Here is a 27,855-nt window from a genome sequence, read left to right on the forward strand (position 1 = left end):
CTGAGGAAAGCTTTGACTATGTTGTTTTCTTCAATTTAACATATTTTTTCAAAACTTTTCAAAAAAATCCTTCGATCCATTGTATCCGAAACAAGTACTTGAACGATCTCTGGATCGACATTTCGCCTTATTCGTAGCTCGCCGAGGGGGGAAAAAAATCAGAAAATAAAAAGTCGCTACGATAGTTATCCGCGCCATTCAAGATATACCGTAGTTGAGAAGAAAAAGCGGCTACACACAATCATAGGGTATATCGTAAAAAACAGCGAAAGGTAACGCGAGTGAAAGATCGTGGCGGGGAGTCGGGCAGGTGGGAAGGAGGGCGTCCCGCGCTCTCGGAAGTGATATAAAGCCAGGGCTTGGACTCGGCGGGACCAGCGGACGAGAGATCGCGGCTCCGAGCGCGCCCGAGAGCTCGGGTTACCGCTCCCGTCGCCGCCGCGCCGGTATGCTGGCGCAGAGACGCTGCTGTGCGCTTCAACACCGGGACGCAGCTGCCGTTGGGAACTACGCAAATTTGGCTGACATCCCGCGAAGGCGCAAGCTCTGCCCGACACCATGTAAGTTGTTGCACGTATTTCAAACTAACTTAATTCGTTTCTTTAAATAATTTTTTTTTTTTTATCGAAAAAGTTGTAGTTTACCATGATTTTTAATAATAAACATATACAACACAGTATCAATGGATATGTGGCATATAAAATCGTGTTTAATATGCATATATTTCCTCGTACACTTTCCTCCTCATAAAACTTTTATCGACAAGAAACTTACGGTACAACAAACCCCCTTAAAGTAATTTATTGTAATGGCAGTCATGAAAGATCTTAATACCTCATTAGGTCATTTATTTTCCGTGCTTACGCAAAGTACAACATTTTTCAAATGATCCTGTAACGCGCATACATTTTATACATCTCTGATGGCGCTAATTATCCACTCGTGCAATTTTTCAGTAAAACATAAATCATTCAACACTTGAAGTCAGTTTTGTTTATCTTTGAATTTGAAATAGCGTATTTTTCCTTTCATAGTACTTACTGTAAAAAATTAGCATCTAAATGTAGGCAAACAACCACCAACGCACCCACCATTCGCGTTTACTCTCGCAATTCCGAGTATCACTTGCGCAAGCTCTCCATTTTCCAGCCGACGCGTTTTTCGCATCAATCATACGAGCAAAAAGAACTATCTCCACCATTTAAGAGCATAGAAAAAAAAAAAAAAAATTGTTTTCGTAATCCAACACCGTCGTCTCGATAAACGCGAGGCTGTCAGCTGGTTGACAAAGCAGGCACGCGCGCTTGGAATGACATTGTGTTACTGTTATCACCGTCAACATCGTTCGAGCCGGTTCTCAGGTGTGCTTGCGCTCGGCAAGTGAAAGGTACATATTTTTTCCGCAACCTTTTCCCCCCCCCCCCTCGCTGTTTGCCGTATCGCCAGCCGTCATCTCCAACAGGACGCGTTAAACAGGAGAAAACGAGATCCATGAGGGAAGGGAAAAAAATGTTGAGGCACTTTCTCCCCGTAGTAGAAAGCAGAACAGTTTCTCGGACTCCTGTACAACTGTCCGGTCGGCCGTGAACGCAGCCACTGGCGATCTCGCAAAAACGGCTCTGCGATTTTTTCTTTTTCCGTTGACTCGTATATTTACTTATTCATGCTTTCACTTTACTCCGATCGAGCAGCTCGGCATAGACACTTTGGACGTTTGTATGGGTATGGAGAATATTTTTATCATTTAAAATAGCTTTCTTCTGTAACACTGCATTAGTTAGCAAATTTAATTTTTCTTTTTCCATTCGTAAAGATTTTTTTCTCTCTGAGCTCGAATTATAAAGTCATGCTATGTTGATTTGATCCTTACGAATCCAAGTGTAGGATCTAATGAAAAAATAGACGTCGTTTATACAGAAAATGTAATAGAAACACAAAAAAATGGACTTTACAAAAAAATGGCACCAACTACCATCCGGTAAACAATATTAGTTTTTTTCATTTATTCGACTCAATCTTTCTAAGGACTTTGTTCTTGTACACATCAATGTCATAGTCAGCATCTCGAGACGTGAACACAACCAACAGATCCATGTCTGCCGACAATTGTTTAAACGAAATTATATGCCAATTGTAATATAGCCTTGCAAAACGAGTTAAATACCTTGTAATCTTCGTTGTTCGTTTTCTGCTCAAATTTTAAGGAGTCAACAAATTCAAGTACAATCATTACGTATGTATAAATGACGAGGGAAAGCGAAAAAACTTGGGGCTCGTTAAAGTCCGGTGTAAAAGTGAAAGTTTGCGCGAAAAGTTATTCATCTCTCGGCCAAACTCGGTAAACTAAAGTGACACAGATCGGACACCGAGAAGCACGTAGAGGTACCCACAATCACACTATTTTACATTAAAACCGCGCGTTGCGTAAAACAAGCAGATATACACAGCCAGCGTAGGAGCACGTATCGGCCGGACCGAGAGCGAGGCGGGAGAGGGAAAAAAAGGAACTGCTAGAGCTAATGCGCCCCGTTGCACTCTCGCCTTTCACTTTTTTTTTTTTTCTTAAACGTCGCCTGGACCGTAAACCTACAAGCACAAGTACCGGAGATAAAAGCGACTTCAGAAATCGAAAGTCCGAAAGGCTGCAGCAGGGACGGCATATATGGCCGTTGGCGAATGAAATTTTTCCGCGAGTCATTGCACTCGTACATCTCATTGACAAACTTTCATTTGCAGACCATAAAAGTACATGGACGCAATAACAACGAGCGACGGCAAGTAACAAGCTTTTACGTAACACGAAAAATCATCTTGTTCTTCCAGGGCGATCCGGACAGCTTTGCTGCTAGCGGCAGTAGTACTATCTGTCAGCGCCGCAAAATCCCATCCAACGGGAGGCGCTTCGGCCACAACGATCGTAGGCTCGAAGAAACTGGCCACGGCCGCCGATTGCTCGCAGCCCATAGCTTTCTCCGGCACTCATGTCATGCTCGACAATGTAACAATAATCTTTTCCTGGACTTTCTTTGCTCCACTGCCAGTAATTCGTACTGATGGAGGCCATTTGAATTTTCAGGACAAGCACGTAGTCCCAACCAAGTTTTTGCTGGACCAGGGCGTCGGGTACGCCGCGTCGACTGGCATTTTCACCACCCACTGCCCGGGCTTGTACTCCTTCAGCTTCGCAGGCTACCCCACGACCAGTGGCAAAGGCAGTTTGCTCCTGGAGCTCAAGCGCAGGGCCATTTCCACCGAAAGCTGGACTCCGGTCGTCTCGGTGGGGCCATTGGGTGGTTCCAACACTGTGCTGTTGCGCATGGCCGTGGGCGATCAGGTCGCGGTTTTCTCCAGCCTGAAAGATCTGGACGGTGCCACTTTCAGCGGCTACCGCTTCGCCAAGGAGTGACAGCTCTCCGCGATCGTCCGTTCACTTGCAAGATTGTTTTTTTTTTTTTTTTTTTTCATTTTTCGTTTTTCCTTTTTTTTGTCCATAACAAAGACGTTCCGTAGAAGAGAAATCGTTGCTGACGAGCGAACGTCTACAGCTGTGATAGCACCCAATCTGCCTTCCCGACGTCTCCGTCATCGAGTCCAAAGTTTCGATTGTTACCATTATTGTGAAATTACGATAGTTACCATTTTTTGAAACTTTTATAAAAAAGAGGTGACTTGATGATAGTGGCGTGAAATACTTGTTCTCCAAGCACTGCTCTTTTGCTATTTTATGTACATATACTGTATATTTTACTTGCTCTTACTCTTCTATCATTTTCCTTTTCCATTTTATACTTTTTTTTTCCATCATATCTAAGCATCTATATCTGCTTCCTCATTTTTCGTTTCTTCTCCAAACTGTGTATACTATCAGCTTCTATATTTCTTTGTTCCGTGACTCTACCTACCAGTATTAAATTTCAATTTTCCAATGGACGAAAAATCTTGTCAATCCACTTCTCACCTACACGCCTGTCTACTTTTACCTGTTCTCTTGCTGCTCAGTTTCTTACTTGCTCTGTCTGCTTACTTTTTTGAATCTGTTTACTATCTCCTTTATCTCTCCTACTACATTCTTTCGACTCTCTTTGAGATCTTTCTCATTTTTCTTGTTTTCCTCTTTTTTTACTTTTTTGTGTTCTAATAACTGTTCTCTTCGATCCTACCATATTCTTACAACCTCAGAGTATTTATTTTTCTCTGACTACTCTTTTATCAATTTTTTGTATCATAATTCAATCTCTAGATTTTACCATTTTTTCTCTTCTTGACTTTATTGGTTTCTAATTGTGCCTTTATCTATCTTACCGTATATAACCTTGTCTATGTTATTTTTTTTGAGTTTTCTCCTACTTTTTTCATCTTCGAATTGTGTCTTTGTACTCACTTGTTTTACTTTCTCGTCTTCTATGCTTGTATTATTTTTTTCTTGATTTTTTTTAATTTTCTTTACTTTTTGTCCTTCAACTGTGTCTTTATTATTTCTTTGTTTCTTATCTCATTGTTCTTTGGATCGTGTGCTAGCTTCTCAATTTTTTTCTTGGCTTTTCTACCTGTGTCTTTGTTGTCTTTTCATTTCTTGTATTTTACTTTCGTTACAATCGTGTCTTTAATGATTCTCTTATAACTTCTTTGTCTTACTGTTCTCTTAGTCTTTGCCTTCTTTTAGTATCTTTATTGTTTCTGTTCTTTCTTTTATCTCTTGTAACTCCCTTCAACATAGTGTCTCTTAGTTTTTTCATTTTTATATTGTCTTATCTTTTGGCAAAAGAGTTTTCTTTCCATCCTACCATTTTTTTTTTTATCTTTGCTTAAAACTTTTTGTCTTACATATATTTTTTTCTTTTCATATATTCTTCAACTATCTTTCTATCTTTTGTAAATTTGTTCTTTCTTTTCTGTTACTTTGAACTTAATACTTTTTTTTCTTACTTGTACATATTTTTTCCTGTGCAATTTTCATCTTCTTAGCTTTTCCATCGAATTTATTTTTATAGCTTTGATTTCAATTCTTATCCGATTATTGAAGAGGTAGAAAATATTTTATTTGCTTCCTTCTCTTTATACTTCTTTACTAGGCGTTAAGTTTGGAACTTTCATTTTAATGTCTTGATCTCTCCCAAGTTTGTTGATCTCTTTACTCTGTAAATTTACCATTCACTTTATCTATATTGTAGCGCGTTGGTATTTCTAGAATCAAGTTTCTGTAAATAGTGCTTTTTTTGTTACTTTGCTTGTTTTTTCTGTTGTATTTTCGTTTCTATCTTTCTATCTGTCATTTAAATTTACTCTTACATTCTAAAACTAACTCTGTAGTTATTCTTTGTAGTAATTTTTTCCTTTTTTCTAATATGCTCGAAAAATGTTTTCTTTACAGTAGACTACTTTTTCGTATATTTCTTATGTCTGTCTAGTCCATATTTTCTTGTGATTTTCTAAATCTGTGTTATTTTATGTAAATATCTGTAACTTTTACTCAATTTCGCTGAAACCTCTATTGCTATGCTTTTGATTTTAATTCTTTTTACTTAGCCACTTTTTTCCAATCATTTTTCACATACCTACAGTACATCCTTTCTCTGTGTATTACAAATCTATCAAATATTTCTAATTGATCTCTCAAGTATTTTCTCAAAACTGCTTATTTCTTTCTTATCCGCTATCACAGCCAAAAAAATAAAAAAAAAATAAAAAAATAAATAAATGAAAAATAGATAAATACAAAAAGTTTGTTTTGAACGAAAAAAATTGATAAAATTTTAAAATTTCAAAGTTTTGCCTGAAGAATTTATATGGATATGATTTTCTGTTGAATTTCGCAAAAATTTTGACAATAAGACATTACAATTGTTGTTTTTTATTTAAAAATGACGAATAAAAAAGCATTGAAAAAAATCACGCTGTTTTAATACCCTATTCACTCCACAAGCTAATTCAATTATAAAGTCAATTGGCTCGATTCTTTAATAATTTTCAAACAACAATTCCTGTAACTTTGAACATCAGTAACAAGAAAAATGAGTATTTACATATCTTACAGATAAAAAAAATATTTCGTAAAAATCGAGTTGAGCATAGGCACGTGGGTGTTTGGAGAAATTTGTGAAAAAAATAGCATCTCTAAGGATTTGCATTTTTTTTTTAAATACAAAATTCAAATGCTCAACTCGACGGGCTTGACCTCCTGGCCCTTGTAATTCTCCAGAACAGGATAGACCTCCTCCTTCAAAAACTCGATGACCTGATCTGGTGCTCTGCCAACAAAAGTCGACGGATCCAGAAGAGAATCCAACCGATCTAGGATTGGCTCGAAGTACTTGTCACTGCGGATCCGATCAACGAGATCGTTGTCCTTGCCGTGCTGCTTGACCTGGGCACCCGCCTCGTGAGACAGCACACGTATTTTTTCATGGCATACCTGAAAAAAATTCACGACATCGATCTCCTCCCACAAAAAATCGAAAAGATCGGTAAGGATCGGTTAGTCGATTACCTGTCTGTCGCCACCAGCCTTAACCATGGCCATGATGACATTCTCGGCCGACATAAACGGCAGCTCCTGAGCAATGTGTCGAGCAATGACTTTGGGGTAGACCACGAGGCCCTCGGTGATGTTCTGCAGAGTCATGAGGACAACGTCAGCCGAGAGGTAAGCCTCGGCCAGGGTGATGCGCCGATTCGCCGAATCGTCGAGGGTACGCTCCATCCACTGGTTGGCCGCGGTTTGCAAGCAATTGTTCACGAGAGTCATGAGGTGGCGAGCTATGCTGCAGCACCGCTCGCTGCGCATCGGATTTCGTTTGTACGGCATCGCAGAGGAACCGATTTGGGTCGTTTCGAAAGGCTCTTCGATCTCCTTCATGTTTGCGAGGATTCGGATATCGGAACAGATCTGACGGCGTGAAAGGACAACGGTTAGTCAGGTGTTTCCAAAAATATGTTTACACCTCCGTTGTTTAAAATGATATTGTTAAGTACCAACCTTGTGCACCGTAGCACCCAAAGAACTGAGGGCGTTGATACACTCCAGATCGACTTTTCTGGTGTACGTTTGTCCGGTGACGGCGTAGTACTTTTCGAATCCCGCCATCCGCGTGACCGCGTGGTCGAGCAGCTTGACTTTTTCGCTGTCCCCTGACGAGTAAATATGCGAGAGTTTAGAGTTACTAAACACGAATTTAAAATTAAAAATGTCCCACACAACGTGGCAATTTACAGCAATAACCATAATTCAATGATTGGTGCTTACCATTGAAGAGCTGCAGGAAGGAAGCCTGGGTGCCGGTGGTGCCTTTGACGCCACGGAAGCGCAGGTCGTTCCTGGCTCGGCGGATCGCTCGCTCGTCCATCAGCAATTCGTGCAGCCAGAGCGTCGCCCTCTTGCCAACGGTGGTCAGTTGAGCCGGCTGCAGGTGCGTGAACCCGAGAGTTGGGATCGAGCAATTGTCCAGGGCGAACTGAGCCAGACGCTTGATGACCGTGGCGAGTTTTGGCAACAGGATGTCGAAGCCATCCCGGAGAACGATCAGGTCCTGGTTGGCAGAGGAAGAAATGATCGATTATCAACTGGACGAGTGGTCTTGTGGTTTACACACCACGCCGTACCGTATTGTCGCCGACGTAGCAGCTGGTCGCGCCGAGATGGATGATCGGAGCGGCTTTGGGGCACTGGTCTCCAAACACGTGGACGTGGGCCATGACATCGTGCCTTGTCGCCTTTTCCTCCTTGGCAGCAGCTTTGAAGTCTATGTCGTCTTTGTGACGTTCCATCTCTGCAATTTGCTCCTGGGTTATCGACAATCCCAAGTCCTGCAACAAAACCAGGTTGGCCTTTTATTCAACTGTTCGTAGACATTCGTAGGAGTTGACCGAAAGAAAATTGATTGTAGGGCAGTAGTTTATGGGTGTAGTAAGTATGTGACATCTCGAAGCCCAAGAGTTTTTGATGATTCATCTAAAAATACATGTATGTACATAGTCCTATATGACTCCATCGGCCATACGAAACATCGGTAACAAAGTTTGCCCTGAGAGAAAAAAGAAGCGCAAGCTCCCATAGGAAATATGGGCCATCGCCGTAATAATCACAAATGCAGGAACACATAGGCCTACATTATGCGTCCCTCCCCGATCACGAACCGGTAAACCGAGAGAGAGAGAGAAAATGGAGATAAGAAACGGCCGGAGACGACCGTCGCAGGTGCGTATACTCGATACCGCTTCGCATCTCCCTCTGTTCCGAGCAAGGCACACCCGTTATCATCAGATTAGATAAGGAGGGCTTGGCTCCCCGACTCTTTACGCACAACTTTTTTACCAGCTCTTTCAGTTCACGCTAGTCGTTGCCACCGTCGACGCACCGGCGATTGTTCCGAAGAAGTTTTGGGTGGCGAAAACAGTGCAGTGATGAACGGCGAAGAAAAGGTGTCGATCCAGACTATTGGCGGCATTATACTCAAAGTCGTCAAAGTGGTGAGTGATTGGCCGGATTGTCGGATCGATTTTAGAGATACCCTACGTCTCATGATCAGAGTGGGCCAAACATTTGGAGGGTTTTGAAGTGTTTGTTGAATATTCGCTGCAAACGGTGTCTCGTGTTGATTGTATTTTTAATTTTACGGCATTTTTTCGATCTGCAATCTTGATAACGCGTTGTGTATGAGATTTTGATAAAAAAAAATTTGTTATACCACGACTTATTTGGATGAAAACTCAATGGATCAACACAGTGAGACACGAAATAATTTTTTTGTTTTTCAAGTAGAGCTCGAAGGGCCGAAAATAATACAAACACCCTGTGTGAGACGCGGTTGTATGGGCCCAATGAAAGAATGTCTTGAGCGCACAGTTGTGATTCACGCAGGTGTACCATCAGCTATACAGTCACCCAAGCTCGGTATTGTTTGCTGAGCGATACCGAGCATAAATATATATATATATATATGTGTGTAACATGTGAGACATCGGGATTAAATGTGTGTAACCACAAGTATACGTTTGTCCCAGATGGGTTCGAATGAACGAATGGTGCAACTTGTAGATGTTTATTTTTTTCTCTTACACATTATTATTTAACCAGTATTGGCATGTATCGATGTACTTGAAACTTTTAATTACATTGACGTTGCGAAATGCGCGAATACATGGTTGGGAAGGCAATAAAACTTCAATTGTAGTATTAATTGTCGCATCGAAAAGCAGATTGTCAAAGGGAAATTGAATTTTCAGCTGGTGAACATAGTCATCCTGATAATCTATCGAACTGGTTACGGCGGCGAGTTTCTGGGCGTCGGCGGGACATGGAATCTAAACGAGGAAAAGAGCCCGGATGTCGAAATAATAGCGTCCGGCATTTTCGTGGGTTTTTTCATCTACACGTCCGTGGTGCTTATCAGTTACTGCTTCGGCACTTTGGAACATAAAAAAACCATTGTGGTGGGTACAAACATCTCGACAAAAGTACGTTTTGACCCAAGAAAGTTGTTTAACCATGTAATTACTTCGAAAATTAGGAGATCATAATGAACTTCATCGGCATGTTTATGTTCATCGTAATTGGAGGAATTGCCCTTCACTACTGGCACGGGTACATGTCGGAGCACAAGTACATTCACATCGCGACCGAGAAACAGGTATTTCACTCGACTACTCTTCTTTTCATTAAAAAATTCAATTTAAAAAAAAAATAATAATAATGATGATTCTCATTGACAGGTTGGCATAGCGCTCGGACTGCTGTGCATTTTCGAAGGCTTGGGGTACCTTTTGGACCTCATATTCACCGTCATGCATTATCTGGAAGATGTATACTAGTAATTTTTTTTTTTACATGTTAAAACTAATAAATAATAATTTTACGAACAAAAACCACACAAACGCCATATTCACAAGAGTAAAATGATTTTACAATAACAGATTCACAAAATCAAAATTATTTTGTTTGTCGATGATTCATAGCAACAACGTGTTCACGTGCAGATCAAAAATTAAATTTTTTTACATTGCATATTTTTTAATTTACGCTTTGCGTTCACCGTAACGCCGCAAATGACGAATATTGCGGAAACATGTGCAATACCTACTGCAACGTACTTATATGCCGATTACAATATGTTATTTAGTATGAATAAAATATTTTATACGTAACACACGTCTCGCTCGTCATATCAACCATTTCTCATCACATTAAAAAATATTTCTTTTAGATTATTATTAAATTACATCATATAAAATAATGTAACGTTTTGTATAATTTATTGTATAATGTAGTATAATTTATAAATGTTTTGTATTATGTTGTAAAAATATAAGTAATTGCACCCGAATTGTAGATCGATCGAGTTTAACTTAGAGAAATGTAGAGTAAACAGCCGTCCATACAATAATGATACCTCGTACGAATTCACACGTAGGTATCGCCTTTTCGTATCGTAAGCTCAATTGATTGTATTTGTATTATTTTTAATTTATCGTAATAAAATCACAGACAGTGGAAAAAAATATAACCAACAAGTTCGATTTTCTGCTCCAAATTCAATGAATCGTCGCAAAATGGCAAACTTGCGGTAACTTCAGACTGCTTGTATCAGGCTGTTGATATTTTCAAGTGATTATTCTCATGCTGTAATTCGAAACCGATTTAGGTAAAGAAAAAAAAAATAAAAATAGGAAAACAGTGAGATGGCCAAATCCGCGAGCGAATTGATGAAAGATCCGAATTTCGGATTGAAAGTCATCGTATTGGTTAGTGCTGCGCTTCACCTTACGTCGTACATCATAACCAATAAATGAAATTATATTTTGTGATCCTATAGATTATAGGAATTTTAACGAATCTACTCCTCATTCATCCGACGGTATCTCGCACCTACTACTCGACGGTCATCAATGGATACCACTTTTCTTTTCTAACGCTTATCGGCACGCTTGTTATAGCTTGTATTTTTTTTAAGGCCACCAAAATTACGGTACGCATTAATTTGTGTTAATGATGACTAATTAATTTCTTCCTGATTTTAAGAGAACAATAGATCCTCTTGAAAAAATACTGATCAAAGTTGAAGTAATGTTGTGTTTATTGTAGGAACTGTGCTTGCTTGTCGCTGCTCTGGTCAAACTAATAATAATAACCAGTTTCGCGGACAGCCATAACGTCCACTGGGATGAGCGTGACGTAGTCACCGATAGCGAAAATCGTGTAAACGTTGGTAAGTTTGATAAAAGCAATACTTACAAATATTTAAAAAATTCTTATCGAATCAATCGTTTAAAACGTACACTTGATTGTTTTTTTTCTTTCTTACAGGAAAAAAGGACGTTAAATACTATGCGTTTTTGAGCACCAACGTTGTCTCTATGATCCTCATCGCGATAAACATTCTTTTACGAATAAATAATAAATACGTGTGATTTGAAACTTGAAATTTTTTATTATACTACATTAAACGTTTGTACAATAAGACAATAGTAAAAAATCAATCACGACTAGAGTTTGTACAATGAAACTGCTTTATGTCTTTAAGTTAGATTTGCGATTTATTTTTTTTATTAACTATGAGCAAAACTAAATCCAAAGCAACCAAGACTCCTGAAAATGATAAAAATGTAAAAAATACGTATTGGTTATTGTAACGACAACAATAATACCTGTTATAAGTGGATACAAAGCGTGCTTCGACGAGTACATGGTTACCGAGACCAACATCACGCAAAAGTAAGCCACCAGATTGAGGATTTCCTGAAGTAAAGGACTCGTCGATTAATTTTGTCAAAACTGATAATTTTTATCGAGTAGTTGAAGAAGAAAAAATGTACCAGCCAAACGCTTGGGTCCTCGAATACGTAAGCAACGACGTAGGCGAGCGAGACTAGGGACCATCCGTCCAACGACCAAATACGATAGACGTACGCGGTGTCGTGCAGCGCATAAATGCCAATCAGACACACGATCTCAAATTCAAAAATTTTCATGAGAAACAATATAATATGATAAAAAAAATTTAAGTTTCGTCGAGGTTAGATGATTTTGCTCAAAAAAAAACTTACCAACTCGGCCAATCGCAAAATGAAATTAAGGTCTTTGATGAGGACGGTGACATGCTTGGCCATTTCAATTTTTTAAACGATTGGCTTATCAAAGCAAACGTAGTTTTGTCGATCAATAAAAATATATTGACTAAAGGACGAAATGGCAACCTCTCTTCGGACGACGCCGTGAACGACGACGATGCGTGAGTCTTTTGTTTCGCTTTGATTTCGAAAACGAAGCATCTCGACTCGCGATACTTACTTAAAATGATATAAAAATCGTTACTTTTTAACCCACACGCAAACATTTTGTTCCGGAACATTCACCCAACCCACTCGGTCGACAGCCTAAGCGACGAGACATGTGACCATCGTACAGTTACGTACGCACTAGTGCACCTATACATGTATTGCCATGTGTACCAATTAGTCCTACTTGACCTGAGCAGCAATGGGATGTGAACAACAGAAGCAGCAGCATATTATACCTCCATTATCGTACTCGGAATTCCGATCTCCTTTGCCGCTATTGTTTCCCTCTTGGGCTAACGTGGCTACTGCAATTTAGCATTTGGTCCCATTAACGGAACAAACAACGGGACCTGCATCAATAAAACCAGATATGACCATTGCCGGTGCGAAAAAATTTTCAAATCGGTAATGGGAAAGGGAGCGGGAGTGGCATTGTTATACTTTGATTTCGAGCTGGAATGGCATCATCTCAAACTCGACCTCTACGCCAGAGAACGTCGATCCCTGGCAATTACGCGATGTTTCTACATCTGGCGCGACTGATTCATTCATCCATCGCATCGAAAATCCTATGGTGAAAAAAAAAAGGAAAAATGGTTAATGAGTAAAATAAAAATGAGGAAGCCCTGACTCACGCGTGCATCGTATATTATAATAATAACACACTTGGCAGTTACGAGAGCCGCACCCATGAGTAGGTAGGTATATATGTGCTTGTACAGCAACGTTAGCGATTCCCCTCTCAATTCCACCTCTTTTTAGTCATGCGTGTGTTTGTGTGTATAATAGGTATAATACACAAGTGTGTGGTTTACTTCGCGACACATTCACGCTCGCGTTTAAACACGATATTCTTCTTCCTCTTTTACTTACACGTTTTTTTTTACACTAAAAAAAACGCGCACATGTTACGGCGATTTTCCACTATTTTTTCAACCCATGATTCAAAAATGTCAAGTTTACGCGATCAAAGTCAAATTTGCGATCTCATTGACCATAATAATGATAAAAATTGTGATGTGTATAGACGTAGGCACTCTTTTATACATAAATACACACATGGCCCGGATTGACCGACTTTTATAAGCAACAATGTGGGTATAGGTGTACAACCCACTCGATGCACAGGGAGCACCGATTCGTCTACCCACCTACTTACCTACTGTACGAAGTGTATCTTGAATCCAGCCTTTCGTTTGCTCTATTGATCGCCGCAGTATATGCATCTATAGCTATCACCTTTGATAATTCGATGCCTGTCAGTCTCCCATAAGTATACGTACACACCGATGGCGTGCAGAAGAATATGACAATTTGTTTTCTCATGCACACATCGATACGTGTACCGATCGCGATAGGGTAAAGCACGTAACGTGTCATTTATATCCTCACGTGCTGTTCTCTCGGCTCACTTTCTCTCTCTCTTTCGTTGCTTCCGTCTACTTGTTGCGTCTATTGGAATGGGGGGGTATTTTATGCAAAACTCGAGTGTAAAGAGGAATAGGTATTTTTTTTCTTTGTTTTTTATCAGCACCTGCGAGTATGTCGATCTAAAATTATGTGTAGGAAAGGAAACAGTTTGAATCGTGGATGGTCATAAAACGTGTCGAGGAAATAGTATAGAAAATGAAAGTATCCCTGATGAGTTTCAGAAAAAGCTAGTTAACGAAACAAACAGACTCGACCACCGTGACGATAATGCGCCGTTCGGTGGTACTCATCCTCTCACAGTTATATACTTTCGGTAATTTATTCCCGTGACTCTTTCAAAAGAAAAATCAACCGATCCACGTCTCTGCCGTATGGTAAAAAATTCTTTGTCTGTACGAAATAACGATACAAACCGGCAAGCAAATTTTTCTCGTCTTACGGTGACATTTGCTGCGATCATCGGCATTGACGCACGAGTGCACACCGTGTGTGCGTGCAGGGGACTCTTTAGAAGCGTTGGCGTATACAAGTGCACACTATATACATGTACCGTGATGCACGCATTGCAGAGCCGGTGTTCGGTGTCGACTCCCTCTTTCGTTTCTCCACTGAATACCTCGCGATACTCCGATATTACGCTAACAAACCTTTTGCGAATGCGGTACGTTATGGTGGATCTTGACATTTTATTCTTTATTTTTCAAGGATCCTCCATCATTGTTGGGATTGTTGTTTCAAACGACAAACACGTTTGTTGGACGTGAAAGATACTTTTGAGATTTAGAGATCACTAGAATCTTGTATTTGTATCGGTATCCCCGATCGATACAGGAAACGATCGGTATGAAGATCGGTAAGGAAAGGATCACGGTGCACTCGACCTGATTGTATGTTACAACGAATTTCTCAACGTTATAGCACAAAAGAGAAACATAATGGTCCAGAAAACACATCCATCAATCAAACCATGTATAGATCCTCTCCAACACCACCGGCAAGATCGTCAACGACCGGCAACACGATTTTACACACCCAAAGGCACGTTTGTAGCGTAACAGGGGCTCAAGCCAAGAGAGAATGAGAACAGAATGTGTGCTACAAGTAAACGGAGGAGAACCTGCGCGCGCTGTTTCCATCGGCGAGAGGTAGGTAGGTATATACCGATCGACAGACTCGGCGTGGAGTAGAGTTACAGTTCAAGTTGCGCCGCGCCACGCGACTATACTCGTTTTCTCCTTTTCCTCGCCACTCCGATCCTTCTCTCTTTCTCCATACGTGAATTCCTGGCTATAAATCGGGGCGTTGTTTGTTTGGCGCAAAGTTTTTGGCTCGCCAAAATCGAGGCTGTGCACCACACCCAGGGGAGAAAGAGGCGCAACCGATTTCGGAGACAATACACACGACAGGTAAGCGTGACGGCTCTGGAATGACAACGTACCCACGTATATAAGTACGTATACTCTCGGTGTCGCAAGGATATTATAATACAACGCTTGCACCTATTATTGCTGCGGCAGGACGATACGTTTCGGAGCAGCGCCTGCGCGTACATGGCTGTTTGTGGGGTACGCGTATGTACGCGCTACTCTCTCCCGTCTCTCTTTCATTCTCGTATGCATCAGGTATATTATATAGAGATATATACTTACTTCTTACTTTTTGCGTTTCAATGTACGCACATACGCGAGTATTCAAGCGTCGTGGGAGGATCGATTGATGTACGTGCCTGCGCGTATGACTGAGGTGTAGGTACGCACTTTTTATGTCCCTACACCCATGGTTTTTAGATCACAAAAAAAAAGCACGCACACGCGAGTCATTTGGGTATCGCGAGTCGGGGCCGCACCTTGATCGGTTGAAGATTCGGGGGCAGGTGGAGGTATGTGTGTGGCGGTGTGGATATGATGTAGAGATCAATTTTTTGGAAGATTCGGGCGCGAAAATGGTGCAGGATTTTTTTATGTGTATACACATGAAAGTATACGTCGCGGCCTTGAATGAAGTCGGTACGTAAACAGAAGCGAGTTCGGTATGTGTATATGGTATTTTACAATCGTGTCAACGGTCAGCCTCTGCAAAGAAACACCGAGTCGAAGTTAAATTCTTTTTTTTCATGGTCATAATAGTATATATATTTCCAATGAACCTGGGAGATTGAAAGATTTTTGCTGTAAGTGAATTAAATACAAAGTGAAACAGTTGGACGTGAGTTTCGGTTTTGGTTGTAAACGATACGCCTTTTATTGTTATACGTTGGCAAAGATTTACCAATTTTGTGTATATTATGCAAAAATTCCAGTGCAAAGTCCAAAAATACAGTTATACGTTATACTTTGTACGCCACACGGTTTATTTGATTTAGACGTAGCGAAACGAGAGTAAAAGCAAAGGAAAAAAAAAACCTCTACTATGCCGCTGCTGCTTAATAATGCATCTCGCGTCCTATTTCTTTTGATGAGGGGAGCTTTCATCGAATTAATACCGTATGCGAACGAACCTCGAAAGTTGGTCGTAGAGTCACTTTTTTTTTTTCGCTGTCAGCTCTGTTTTTTACGACTCATTGCGCTCATCTTAGTCACCACTTGAGCTGGAAGATGAAGGAAACGTGAAATTCCGCGATAATCTAATTTTTTCTAATTTTCTCGATCCAATGATCCACTTGCTCTTCCTGTACCGCAATAAAACATCCAGCATCCCACGAAAGGAATCTTTTGATTCACGCCAATTGCGGCCTGTCAAGTGAGCACTGTGAGCTGTATACCCTCGTCTCTCCTTTGCATACGATTATGTTATGAAACAACTTTCTTTCTATGCGTTGCATGTGCGTTGAATACTACAGGTGCACGACAAGCTCGACCATGATGCTTTTTGGATACTTATTCAAAATTTGCCATTCCTTGCCTTTTTTGTCATTATTTAGGGAAAGTACAGGTCCGATAACTAATCAATATTCCGTCACGACCATTATGTCGTGAAGCGGTTTTTTGCATCGTGTGCCCGTAGACTGTTAATTCGGTTTAGCAAATGATGAATTTGTAGTATGTGCGCACGTAGGTAAATCCACTGGATATTCAAGAACATAGCATATTTGTATATCACGGTGTTTTAGTCATTTATCAAATTGTTCCTTATTCTTAAGCTTGAAATTCAGAAATCCATCTCAAAACTTGACAAAAACTATATTTTTAATCATCAATAAACTTATGTTTCAGAGTAGAGAAGGAGTGATTTTTTGTAAAGGATCAATATTCGAAAGAAAATTTATGATTTTAACTCGATGCGTTTTATTAATGGTAAAAACTGTAAATCCATTGACATGCAAACTATTTCACTTAAAATTGTTTTTCCTTCTTCAACATTGAAGTAGGGATCCATCAACATTGCTTAGCAAGAAAGTCCAGATCGTTCATTAAACGACGTTCATCGAACAATGATGAAAAAATGGAAAGGAACAAACGTTTTTTATTCAATTTGAATCAAATCACGCGGAGATGTTGGTGTTGTGCCATCGCACGTAAATAATCTAGAAGAGGCATGAAACTACGTAATTATACGTGCACGTATAAGATTAAGAACACGTAGGATGATTGTCGTGAAGAAACAAGGGTATATACCCACACGACGAAGACCAACGTGCCACGGGCAGCCGATTCGATGGACGGCAGAAAGCGCGCTCGCGATAATTACAGCCGGACGAAAGAGGCAACAAGTAGCGAGCGAGAGAGCGCTTATCGCGTTCTCAATATCCATCGAGGCTGCAATGCCGCGGTGTGGAGCAAAACAGTGGCTGAGAGAGTGACCAGCCACCGAGGAAATATTTGTGACTCTCCTGGTTCTATTGTCCTGTCCTTTAATAACGAAAGATAAATTTTCTGTTTTCCAGAGTCGGGACGAGCGACTGGGTTTATATGACGGCGGAGTCGTCGACGGGACGCTTCAATCGGTGAGGAGGAATTGACGGGGCAGCAAGTCTTTTTCGCAAGAGCTTCGAAGGAGAAAGACTAAAGGTACCTACACCCAAAAGCCCACCAGAGAGCGGAGAGGCGTACAAAGAGGGGCGGACAAACTGGGAGATAGGCGAGGGAGGCATACACGTGTCAGGATGGCCGACGAAGGTGGTCTCCAGAATTTGCGCGCCGAGAAAGATGAGGACAGCTCCGCTTATCGCAAGTGGCTGCTCTTCAAAGTCGGCGAAGTGGTCAGTACTTACTCAGTTCGTCGCGTTTACTCGATAGGATTGCGTTTTTTTTAAATCGCTTTAATATACAAACAATCGCAGAAATAACCCATTGTGTATCATCTATTGTTTAAGTAATACATAGTTAGTCGTTGATTTAAACTTGTAGTCTTCAAGTATGTGAAAAAGGTTGCAAAAGACTTGGAAAGGCTTTAGAGTCATTTGAGACCATGAAAAGTTTTTGAGAGTCTCTTCAAGCTTATGAATAAATTTTTAAGTCAACTTGAACATTTTAAAAGTCATCTCAGTCTTTTGATGTTTTTTGAAAAATGCAAAAGTCTCAAAACACTTTTAAGTAATGTCAAAGTCTTGTAAAGTCATTGAGAGTCTATAAAAGTTTACTATGTAGACTTAAAAAGTCCACTGAAAGATTTTAAAGCTGTCCAAGTAACTTGATAACTTCAAAGTCTCTTTAAAGTCTTTTAAAGACTGCAAAACTTTAAAAAGATTTGAGAGCCATTTAAAGTCACATAAAGTCTTTGAGAGGCTCTTAAAAGCTTACGAAAAACTTGGGAGGTCTACTGAAAGATTCCAAAGTCAAATGAGATTTCTGATGACTTTTGAGTCCCTCACAGTCTTCCAAAGACTACAAAAATCTTGAAAACATTTTTGGACTTTTTACCGAGACAGCCCCTCGTTAATCAACGAAGAACCCATCGATCAAATCAAAATTTTTCTTCCCAGATACTGTCCATAATTGCGATAGGGCTGATCGTCGACCCGTTCGACTCGTTCTCCCGCATCTTCACGCACCAGCCACATCTGAAGCTCAGCGACGTCGCCATGATATACGTGACCCTGGCGGGATTCATCATCGTCAACGGCATCTCCGTCCTCGCCTTCTTCCTTGGAGATCGCATGCCCAAAATAACGGTAATTTAAAAAAACATATACACGCTCACGTGTCGTAACGAAACTCTTGATGGATGGTAAAAAAAAGAAATAAAAAAAAAATGCCATTTCCAGGCGCTACTGTTCACCGGATTGGGCACGATAATGCACCTGATCGCGGGCGGCTTGATGTTCCACAACTGGAAGAAGCTGAACGGCAACTACGCCTACGTCTACAACAACCACACCTTCGGCAGTAAACTCTACCTGGACATGCTGATATCCTCGACGGCCATCACCTTCATCAACGGCCTGCTCTTCGCTGGAGATGTCTTTGTCACCGTCAAGTACTACTAAAGACAAAAAGCCAGAGACACGTGTCATGTTAGCATCCCTCCGTATATTTTATTGTTGGTATTTTTTGCCCCATTACCTTTCTTCCATAGTTCGTGAGTGCCATTCGAGCCCTCGAAGATATTAAAAATTAACGCAAGTGGCCCTCCCGTGAAAAAAAAGATTTTTCGTCCCTTTTACGTAGTTAGTGCATGATTATCTTTGTGAAATTGAACGCGTGAGAGTATTTTTGTACGATCCGTTGCAGTTTGAGGATATAGAATCGTTGCAGAGTACGAGGTAAATTTAACGCGATTTCGATTTATTTTCAAAGCTAATGCGTGTAACAAAAACACGTGCTTTTGGCCTATAGAAATTAGACGTTTATAGCTTTTTAGTCGTAGACTATACTTTGTCCGTCCACTAAGTTGTTCTTTTTCGTAAACGCATAACAACTTACGCTTGAATTCCAAAGTAAAACTGTTATGACGGTTGTTTACAAAGTCAACGTTTTAACAAATGGACACTTTTAAGTACTGAAAAAAATCAATTTGTTGGTTTACGTACCGATTGAATCGATCACATCTCAAACGCTAAAGATTTTCCATAACGGTCCATCGAACAACCACCGAATCTCGAGAGATTATTCTTTCATTTGAACGAACGAACCGTTTGTTAACTATATTTATAAAGTATTAAAATAAAAAACAACGTTCTATCCGTCCAACGCAGATTCGCATCAGCGTATAATATATTATGTATAAGTGCGCAAGTTAATGTGCGATCAAAAAATGTGTACGCATCACGTCGTTGCGCGACGTTACAACATAAAAAGAGTCCATCTTGCATATTCATTGCACTTTAACGTCTTCGCGCGCGGCTATGTGTACAAGCGACAGAGCTTTTGTAATTAGCTCTACGAGTCCGTCCATAATCGGTATAATTGTATCATATAAGTCAAACGAACGATTGATCGCTCGATCGTGTTCGTCTTACTGATTAGGACGCACCTCTTCTCTTTCCTCCCCCCATATCGTGCGTCCAAGTTGTAAGTGCCTATATTACGTATCTATACCTATAAATTTTTTGTCACGCTTGCCTGACAGTTTTGTATGTCTATAGATACCATTTATTAACGTTACGTCTCTTTATTATTCAATGTATTTTGCTTGACGAGCGTGTGTAATATAGTTTGATACGCGTGTGCTCAATGGGCGTACACTTTTTACCGTCCAAATTTGAATCGAGTGAAAATTTGCAGTTACTCAAAACTATAAAACTCACTTGCAGAGCAACTCAAAGAAAAAACGTCAATTTTCGCTCTTAACAAGAATTTTCACATTGGGGAGAGAGGAAGAGTAAATTTTCACTCGATTCAAACTTGGAGACAATGTAAAATTACACACAAGGCGATAAAACAGACTCCATGTGTGATGGAAAAAAACCAAGTTGTACAATTTTACGATGAACGTCTGCAACGCATCCACATGGACTAAAGAGATTTCAATAAAACTGAAAAGTAAAACCTAATCCTACATGGTTCGCATATTATGTGATGTATCATTTTTTGCACCCAACGTCAGGTGATTCTCCGTCATCGGCGATGACAACATTAGCAGGTGTCCTCTCAACTTAACCCAAGGTCCCATAAAAAAAAACCCCCCCAACATGAGCACCGGAACGAAGGCAGGCCAGTCGTTAAAGCCGATCTACGCGGCGCCGATCGAAGCTTGCGGGGGCGCCAGCAACAAGGTTCCCTGGGCCAAGCCGATAAGGATATATCAGTTTGTAATTCCACTCGTTTCGTTGTCCGGGAGTATTTGCACGGACTGATTGCTGGATAAACGTGAAACACAGGTGGTCATAGTGGTGCTGTTTACCCTGACGATCATCAACGAATCGGCCTACGGACCAGACGAGCGCGTCTTCATATTTGCCGTGATCGGTATCTTCCTGGTCATAACCTTGGTGGACATGATCAGCCAATGCGGCAGCGATCCCATCCTCGACACACCGGTGGGTAGCTAATTTTTTTTTTTTTTTTTTTTTTTTTTTACGATCAACTATTCACCTTCGATCTCGACAGATGTTCCTGTTCGGGGTGCTCGGTTGTATTCTGTTCGTCATGGTTGCGTGCAGTATGTTCATGATGTCGAGGAAAGACAGCGCAACTGGCATCGTCATTCTCCTCGTTTCTATGGTGTTGTCTGTAAAGTGTGCCATTTTATTTCTCCTCGACGTTATACTCATTTTTCTCTATGGCTATTAAATTTCGCGCGAGCGATTTGGCGAGTGTTTCATTGAAAAATGCTCAGGCCAAAGCTTAAAACGATGGGAGGTACGTGGAGAAAATTTAATTAGTGGAGTATAATGATCCAATGGAATTACGATGAAAACGTCCGCGCGTCTTGAAGGAAAAAAATGAAACAGCCCATCCCGAACCACAGAAGCGTAAAAACTAGCGCAAGACGTAAACTGTGCGTGCAACGAAGGTCTCCCGAGCCCTGCCCTATCTAATATATTACATACACAGCGACAGTAAGTACTCGATGTACACCATAAGTGATACCAGTTCCAGGACAGATCGTGTCGAGCAGCTCGACAAGCGGAAACGCAGTCAAGGTGGCCGTGTCCTCCTTCGACATCCGTGGCTCTCTCTGACCATTGCAATATCGTTTCGAGGACCCCCGCTCCATGGAATGTTTTTTTTTCTCTTCTTGTTCATTTCATGTATAGGTACTCCAGACAGGCTGCATCGTGGGTAAGTACTGTCCCATTGTCGATCTTGCTCTGGAGTTCCGATTAGGAGGTCTCTTCTTTTGTTCTGCGCTGTCGCTTATACTCTTTTGATCCCATCCCCCCTCGCTGCCCCCGATGCACGAGCTCTTGCCCAATATTTGGACTTTCTCACGATTATCTTCTAATGAGGCCTCCCGGTGTACGCGCGCAAGCCCGTACGGTAAAGTCTTCTGGATACGACTGTTGTTTCTTATGGCTACAAATGATTGTACGCAAGTGTGTAGTTGAGTGCGGGGGTATGATAAAGAAACTGAGTCTATGCGAGGATTATTAATTTTTAATAAAAAAAACTTTATTGGATCAACCCTCGAACACGGCTGGTTAACAGTTGAGATCTGGTGTCGCAGTGACACGTACAATGCAGAGGGAGAGAGAATTTTACAACAGGTGTTGACAAAAAAATAGAAACATGCGGTGGTTACAGTTGCCGTGTACTTGCGCAATTACACGCGCTTTTTTTTCCACTGCACGGACAACCTTATAGAAAATTTGAAAAGTACAAACATGTGTGGCAAATCGGTATCTTCATGCATGATGGTTGAATAATCTTTGACGCTGCAATATAGCTACAACTTAATACAATTAACTTAATTTTATCCCACTTGCGTGGAAACGTAAATAAACTCTGAATTCGTAATCATTATTAGGAACTTTTCTTTCTTCGTATAGATCTATAAAATTACACCAAGTTAACATTGTGTGATTGTTTTTCATTAAGAAAATCTTTTGAAGTTTTAGCATGATTTTGTTTTTGTATATAAAATTGAAACATAATTTTATCTTTCTTGAATTTTTTGTCTTTTTGTTTTTTCATGTAGAAAAACTCGTCACTGGGTTCGTAAAAGTAGATAAAAACTTTATCAACGCTTCAATAAATTAATCCTATAAAATTTTACCACAAGATAATTTTTCATAAATAACTAGAATCAAAGAATTTATAAAAGCTACAACAATTCATTAAAATTTCGAAACATAAGGTATTATAAAATTTTATAGGAGGCATGGATTTATTCTAGACTCTACGTTTGGCGTACTAATGCAAAAAATGTCGTTTTTCATGACCAACTTATACCCTAAATAATGGAAATCCCGTTCAACATCAATCCATTTTGATTAAACGGCAGCCTCACGTTTTGATCATTGTAAAAATTGTTTTCAAAAACAGTCATGTATTCATGATTGTAAACATGACTGTCATTAGGCAAAATCATATTCATCTTATTAAAATTTGACATCGCGTTCCATGGAAACTTGACATGATGAAAATTGTAGTTACCCTGGTTTAAACAATCGTTTTTACTTTGAACTAAGCCCCAAGGGAATCTAACTACAGAACAGTTTGACGGATGTAAGCATGGAGGCGTTTGAGGTACATTGGTGTATAAATTATTTGTATAGTTAAACTCGTCCATGTCGGATGTCCTTGAAAAATCTGATAAGGATTCATCTGACCTAACAGAGTATTTGGTAGAATCATTAAAAAATTTAAGCTTACTGTCATTCAAACTTCCATAGCTATCATTAGAATCTTCTTCGTATAAAATTTGACTGTTATGAACAAAATTATAATCATAACAGCACATTTGATTATTAGGACCATTTTTCTTGTTATGAAAAGCAGGCGCCCTTTGTCTACGGTTATTGTTTCTACATTCAAGTTTATTGTAGTCTTCTGACCAACACTTTCCTGCACCTTTAATGATCTCTCTGGCAACCTCAATATTTTCATCGGAGTGATAAATTGCACATTCTTCTACCTTTTGGGGAAAGAGAATAAATTGAAAATATGTACATGTACTTAAAAATTAATTGGGTGAATTAAAGATCGTTCACCAGCCTTAAAAAAAGAACGAGACTCGCTTTCATCATACCAGCCTGATTGCATTGGGAAAACATCCAAGCAGAGATCACACAACGAAGGAGGATTAAACTTTGTAAACAACTGATTAGATGAGTTTGAAATTAACCAGAGTTTCATCAGGCTCTCCTGGGGGTTCTCGACTGAGATCGCAACGAATGAACGTAACTTTATCTCATAAAAAATAATCTATACTCTTGTTTCGTAATAATGTTGTTATATCTCACCAACAAAGCACTTGCTTTCAATATCATATGATCAGAAATGTATGACAAAGAAAAAACAAAGTAAAACAAATAGTATCAAGTACAACGAACCATCTCGGCCTTTGCCAAGTAGATCCAGAGTTGACGCCACGTGCTGAACTTCTTTTGGTCGCTGAAGTTAAAACGCATCTCCTCGGAGGCATAGCGCGTCGCCAGTGGGCTTCTGTAGTCACAGTACTCACTGTTGTTTTGTGCCATTATTCAAGTAACGACTGCTTCGATTGAGTTTATATTTTTTACTCTGCAAAAGCCGGTACTACTTTGCGACTCAATGTTTGGGTGATGTGCACGTTTACGCGACGCGGCGAACTGTATCAGCTGATTTTGAGAACCAACGACGACAACGTCGCCAAAGAAGAGTCGAGGAGTCTCGCCACGGAGCGGCGCTATCGAACGGCAGCTGATGCTTTTTCGGAGCAAGTGACTTGAAAGTTTGAATGTTTGCCATTCTGAAGGCGTGTTGTGTACAATACCACTCATTTACTTGAGAGATAAATCTTTAACTTGGCTAATAACGTTTTCAGAACATTTTGTGTTATTAATAAAATATTTCTACAAACCGAATAACAATGCTAATTTAATAAGAGACATTTAATTCTTTAAATTGTTGAATCGTGGTAAGACCAATATTCAACTGTCTAAATCATGTTGTTATAGGCAAGAGCATTTTTCAGTCAGAGTGAAGTATAGCAAGCAAAAAACATCGTTCCACAGGCGATGACAAACTTTGGCTGCATTGACCTGCATGTTTTACGCAATGAGCGTTGTAGAGAAGCGCGAAAGAAGACAACTATTTCCCCTTCTTTTAATCACACGATCGCGCGCGCGTGCTTGATTTCCGCGGGCGATATCAGACGAGAAAAATGCGCGAAAATGGAACCGCAAGGTCGCCAAGAAGGCAAAGAACTTCTTAATAAGTACGTTCACGACGTTGGAGGGAGACAGTATATAGTACTAGCGAGTGAAAAGCCAGCGAGTGGCGTTCAGCGAAAGTACCCACGTTCTATTTTCACCCAGTGAGAAGACACGACTCGTTGTTGTGCTGCTTGGCAAGAATCACATGACTATGCTTGGACACTTTGTTGTTGTTGATTTTACTGACTGCTGATTCGCGAGTTTCGTTCTTTTTTATTGGACTAGTCTGTGTATTTTAGAGACTAGAATAATGCTATCATTCAAGATACATTATCACAATAAAAATTATTCAGCTTTTCTTTCTCTACTTAAACTATTACTTTGTTTTCTGAAAAACTATAGGGAAGTTTTTCAAAATTAATGAAAATGATAAAAATCAAGTATCAGATAACATTATTCTACTTTTAAGTTTTTTGGGCAGTAGCTTATTTTTGTCAATACTCACTACATTTTTAAAGATAGTTTTAGGGTCGGCCCAATCAACTCTGACGTCTGACTTGTCAAACAACAAATTCCGTTCTGGTATCATTCTTCTTCTAGCCATGGCAGCACCCCTGTGAGTCTTGAAACGAATCAGTACATCTTTTCTTCTAGGGTTGTTCAGGTAAGTATACATCGATACTGAGTCAATCTCATCACAGTGCTCCCAAAGTCTCTGAAAATATGTAATAGAGAAAAATTCGAGGAAAAATTCATGTAAGTACTTTCAACAAGTTTCCCAAGAAAAATGAGAAACTTACTTTCGTTAAAGTTTTCACATCCACATGGGCAGGTAGTTCAGTTACGTGTAGACGACAGTTGTTCAAACTCTTGATGACTCCGATGCACGATCCTGGGGCAATCTCGTAATTATTCAGTAATTTGACAGCTTGTTCAGCTGATTCTCGAGATTTGTACATGATGAAACAGTATCCTCTGTTGTTGCCCGAAAAATGCATCATCAGGCGCATTTCATAAATTTCTCCAACCTTACTGAAGAGAGGATATATTTTATCTTCATAAATGTTCCTTGGAATTTTTCCCACAAATATTTCGCATCCTTCCCCAGGTGGAGGACCTGTCCATCCAGGAGGTGGACCACCAAGTTTTCTTTGTCCATTCTTTTGAACGATTTCGACCCCCAGTTGATGCTGTAGTTTCAGAACGTTTTGAATTGTTGTAATCTGATCTTCCAAACTGTCTTGACAGTAGTTGCTTTTGACAATTTCTTTATTCGATTTATGGCTGTTTATCTCTGAAAAACCAAATAGATTTTATGAAACGATATGTGACAATTGCCTGAAAAGTATTTTACATCTACTTGTATGTAAATTTGAAATTATGATCCCCATAAAGCACTGATATGTACACACACTTCATGTATTCAGTAGAAAAAGTACACCGTTGATTAAATATTTTTATAGGCAATAATAAGCAATAAACACACATGCTGATTCTGTCACACCTTGAAATTAATTATTAATAAACAAAGCATTACCAGAGATGAAAAAAAAAAAGTTGACTTTCAGACCCAAACAACGCATTCATAGAAATTACCACGAATTCTGGACTTTTCTCACAGCTTGTCCAAATCCATCTTTTGTTAAAATACAATACCTCTAAATTCACTCACCAGGAAAAACCTTCTTCTGGAAGTAAACGGACTTGGGACTGATTCGCGGTATCCTCTTTCTGATGACATCTTTGTTCAAATCGTCATCGTCCAAGTGCAACCTCTCGAATTCCTCCAGCAAGTTGTTGTTGGGAAACTCCTGCTGCCACATTATTTCACGCGAATATTATATGATACAAGTCAGACGTCAAACAATTTGGCGCACACACACGCAAGTAACAACAAACACTAACGGAAACATAAACAATTAACAATACACGCACTATCAATAAAATCAAACAAAGACGACCGACTAGTGATCAGGTACGTCCCACAGCTTTGACAGACCAGGCTGGAGTGTCCCGTTGACGTTGGCCGGTTGGCTCGCTCTCGCAAATGTGTTGGCATGGTACTTATATCTACTTTTTTGGCTGTGTGCTTGCAGGGCTTTTCGGAGAACCTTGCGATTTCAAGAACGGCCAACGGCAACGACCGTTGAAGCGTTCCACGTGTGCCCGTTTGAGAACCGGAGTTCGAGTCCTTTCGCCCCTCCCCCACCTAGCCTAACCTAGCCTATCCTGTGCAAACGGTCATTCTGATTGGACGGGAACTTCGGAGAGATGTATCGAAGCGGGCGATACGTTGATTGTGTAGAGGTTGTACTTTTCTTTTGTGTAAGTGAATTGTTGCTATTTACTTTTAATTTCAAAGTATAACAGCGTGTAAACCGTAGTATGGTAATGCGCAAGACTGTAAGCTCGTGCGTTTATTGTTCTAGTCAGAAAAACGTAATGGAGACGTCGTTGACGTACAAAGTAAATCGCGCTCGCGGCACGGGCGCCTGCATTGCCCCTTTTCATTGGTAGATGTTATATATACCTTCCGCTCAATTCAACAATGCCTCCAGTGTACCTGCAGGGTAAGTACCTATAACGTTCCGAGTAAGAATCTTCTAGGAATATGTTGAGACCGTGAAAAACAAAAAACGGTTGGATGCTCGGAGGACGCACAATTCATATTAAATATTCCTTGTTACCTATAGATCTGCTATAGATGCCTGTACCTTAATAGCAGTAGCATTTGCAATCGATCAAATGGTGTGTCTCGGCATTGTACCTACAGAAGATCCGGTTCCCGGTACAGTATGCAACATTTTTTGTTTTTTATACCGCGATTAGATAGGTTGATATACTAGCCGCGGAGTGATTTTTATTTTCCGAACGGACATGTCAATATAGATGTTTGTACAGATCATGCGAGCAATAAACGGTCAACCCCAGAAGAGAAGACGATGATGGTGACAACATAGACTTTCAATACG

The 27,855-nt window shown here is 40.2% G+C and overlaps 7 protein-coding genes across 7 annotated transcripts; 4 read left to right on the plus strand and 3 right to left on the minus strand.

The window, feature by feature from the left end:
• Positions 1-1,958: 1,958 nt before the first annotated feature.
• C1q-VP (C1q-like venom protein) lies at positions 1,959-3,406 on the plus strand. The gene is made up of 3 exons (XM_014361209.2): positions 1,959-1,978; positions 2,824-2,998; positions 3,077-3,406. The coding sequence occupies exons 1-3, from the start codon at positions 1,959-1,961 to the stop codon at positions 3,404-3,406; spliced, it is 525 nt and encodes a 174-aa protein (XP_014216695.2).
• Positions 3,407-5,958: 2,552 nt separating this feature from the next.
• Positions 5,959-24,405, minus strand: Adsl (adenylosuccinate lyase). Its single transcript, XM_014361230.3, has 6 exons — positions 24,080-24,405; positions 7,600-7,803; positions 7,244-7,526; positions 6,977-7,128; positions 6,488-6,886; positions 5,959-6,412 (listed from the first exon to the last, which is right to left on the minus strand). The coding sequence occupies exons 1-6, from the start codon at positions 24,224-24,226 to the stop codon at positions 6,149-6,151; spliced, it is 1,449 nt and encodes a 482-aa protein (XP_014216716.2). The 5' UTR covers positions 24,227-24,405; the 3' UTR covers positions 5,959-6,148.
• Ssk (smooth septate junction protein snakeskin) lies at positions 8,350-10,283 on the plus strand. The gene is made up of 4 exons (XM_014361232.2): positions 8,350-8,466; positions 9,223-9,429; positions 9,507-9,626; positions 9,709-10,283. The coding sequence occupies exons 1-4, from the start codon at positions 8,401-8,403 to the stop codon at positions 9,805-9,807; spliced, it is 492 nt and encodes a 163-aa protein (XP_014216718.1). The 5' UTR covers positions 8,350-8,400; the 3' UTR covers positions 9,808-10,283.
• Positions 11,517-12,139, minus strand: LOC149373710 (uncharacterized). The gene is made up of 4 exons (XM_089596048.1): positions 12,040-12,139; positions 11,809-11,943; positions 11,641-11,731; positions 11,517-11,581 (listed from the first exon to the last, which is right to left on the minus strand). Exons 1-4 carry the CDS (start codon positions 12,100-12,102, stop codon positions 11,517-11,519), a joined length of 354 nt encoding a protein of 117 aa, XP_089452174.1. The 5' UTR covers positions 12,103-12,139.
• Positions 14,900-20,630, plus strand: LOC106645383 (uncharacterized). The gene is made up of 4 exons (XM_014361231.2): positions 14,900-15,110; positions 17,588-17,902; positions 18,626-18,814; positions 18,908-20,630. Exons 2-4 carry the CDS (start codon positions 17,807-17,809, stop codon positions 19,127-19,129), a joined length of 507 nt encoding a protein of 168 aa, XP_014216717.2. The 5' UTR covers positions 14,900-15,110; positions 17,588-17,806; the 3' UTR covers positions 19,130-20,630.
• Positions 20,774-21,374, plus strand: LOC149373711 (uncharacterized). The gene is made up of 3 exons (XM_089596050.1): positions 20,774-20,893; positions 20,963-21,121; positions 21,192-21,374. The coding sequence occupies exons 1-3, from the start codon at positions 20,774-20,776 to the stop codon at positions 21,372-21,374; spliced, it is 462 nt and encodes a 153-aa protein (XP_089452176.1).
• LOC106645363 (uncharacterized) lies at positions 22,206-27,033 on the minus strand. Its single transcript, XM_089595873.1, has 4 exons — positions 26,556-27,033; positions 25,684-26,177; positions 25,389-25,598; positions 22,206-23,661 (listed from the first exon to the last, which is right to left on the minus strand). Exons 1-4 carry the CDS (start codon positions 26,704-26,706, stop codon positions 22,978-22,980), a joined length of 1,539 nt encoding a protein of 512 aa, XP_089451999.1. The 5' UTR covers positions 26,707-27,033; the 3' UTR covers positions 22,206-22,977.
• Positions 27,034-27,855: the final 822 nt, after the last annotated feature.

This window comes from Copidosoma floridanum, unplaced genomic scaffold (genome assembly GCF_036245765.1).
Source record: "Copidosoma floridanum isolate Cflo_tuat_1 unplaced genomic scaffold, Cflo_Japanese_pri ptg000029l, whole genome shotgun sequence".
Taxonomy (NCBI): Eukaryota; Metazoa; Arthropoda; class Insecta; order Hymenoptera; family Encyrtidae; genus Copidosoma; species Copidosoma floridanum.

Bases quoted from the DNA above. Each gene is read 5' to 3' on its own strand.
- C1q-VP (XM_014361209.2), top strand. From the start codon at position 1,959: ATGGCACCAACTACCATCCG. The intron at 1,979-2,823 runs GTAAACAATATT...TTGTTCTTCCAG, and splicing joins ATGGCACCAACTACCATCCG to GGCGATCCGGACAGCTTTGC. The intron at 2,999-3,076 runs GTAACAATAATC...TTGAATTTTCAG, and splicing joins CTCATGTCATGCTCGACAAT to GACAAGCACGTAGTCCCAAC.
- Ssk (XM_014361232.2), top strand. From the start codon at position 8,401: ATGAACGGCGAAGAAAAGGTGTCGATCCAGACTATTGGCGGCATTATA. The intron at 9,430-9,506 runs GTGGGTACAAAC...TTCGAAAATTAG, and splicing joins AACATAAAAAAACCATTGTG to GAGATCATAATGAACTTCAT. The intron at 9,627-9,708 runs GTATTTCACTCG...TCTCATTGACAG, and splicing joins ACATCGCGACCGAGAAACAG to GTTGGCATAGCGCTCGGACT.
- LOC149373710 (XM_089596048.1), bottom strand. From the start codon at position 12,102: ATGGCCAAGCATGTCACCGTCCTCATCAAAGACCTTAATTTCATTTTG. The intron at 11,944-12,039 runs GTAAGTTTTTTT...TTTGAATTTGAG, and splicing joins TTTTGCGATTGGCCGAGTTG to ATCGTGTGTCTGATTGGCAT. The intron at 11,582-11,640 runs GTATTATTGTTG...TATCATTTTCAG, and splicing joins TTTGTATCCACTTATAACAG to GAGTCTTGGTTGCTTTGGAT.
- LOC106645383 (XM_014361231.2), top strand. From the start codon at position 17,807: ATGGCCGACGAAGGTGGTCTCCAGAATTTGCGCGCCGAGAAAGATGAG. The intron at 17,903-18,625 runs GTCAGTACTTAC...TTTTCTTCCCAG, and splicing joins TCTTCAAAGTCGGCGAAGTG to ATACTGTCCATAATTGCGAT. The intron at 18,815-18,907 runs GTAATTTAAAAA...TGCCATTTCCAG, and splicing joins ATCGCATGCCCAAAATAACG to GCGCTACTGTTCACCGGATT.
- LOC149373711 (XM_089596050.1), top strand. From the start codon at position 20,774: ATGAGCACCGGAACGAAGGCAGGCCAGTCGTTAAAGCCGATCTACGCG. The intron at 20,894-20,962 runs GTAATTCCACTC...CGTGAAACACAG, and splicing joins CGATAAGGATATATCAGTTT to GTGGTCATAGTGGTGCTGTT. The intron at 21,122-21,191 runs GTGGGTAGCTAA...CGATCTCGACAG, and splicing joins ATCCCATCCTCGACACACCG to ATGTTCCTGTTCGGGGTGCT.
- Adsl (XM_014361230.3), bottom strand. From the start codon at position 24,226: ATGGCACAAAACAACAGTGAGTACTGTGACTACAGAAGCCCACTGGCG. The intron at 6,887-6,976 runs GTTGGTACTTAA...TCACGCCGTCAG, and splicing joins TGGGTGCTACGGTGCACAAG to ATCTGTTCCGATATCCGAAT. The intron at 6,413-6,487 runs GTAATCGACTAA...AATTTTTTTCAG, and splicing joins AGGCTGGTGGCGACAGACAG to GTATGCCATGAAAAAATACG.
- LOC106645363 (XM_089595873.1), bottom strand. From the start codon at position 26,706: ATGTGGCAGCAGGAGTTTCCCAACAACAACTTGCTGGAGGAATTCGAG. The intron at 26,178-26,555 runs GTGAGTGAATTT...TTGGTTTTTCAG, and splicing joins CCAGAAGAAGGTTTTTCCTG to AGATAAACAGCCATAAATCG. The intron at 25,599-25,683 runs GTAAGTTTCTCA...ACATATTTTCAG, and splicing joins ATGTGAAAACTTTAACGAAA to AGACTTTGGGAGCACTGTGA.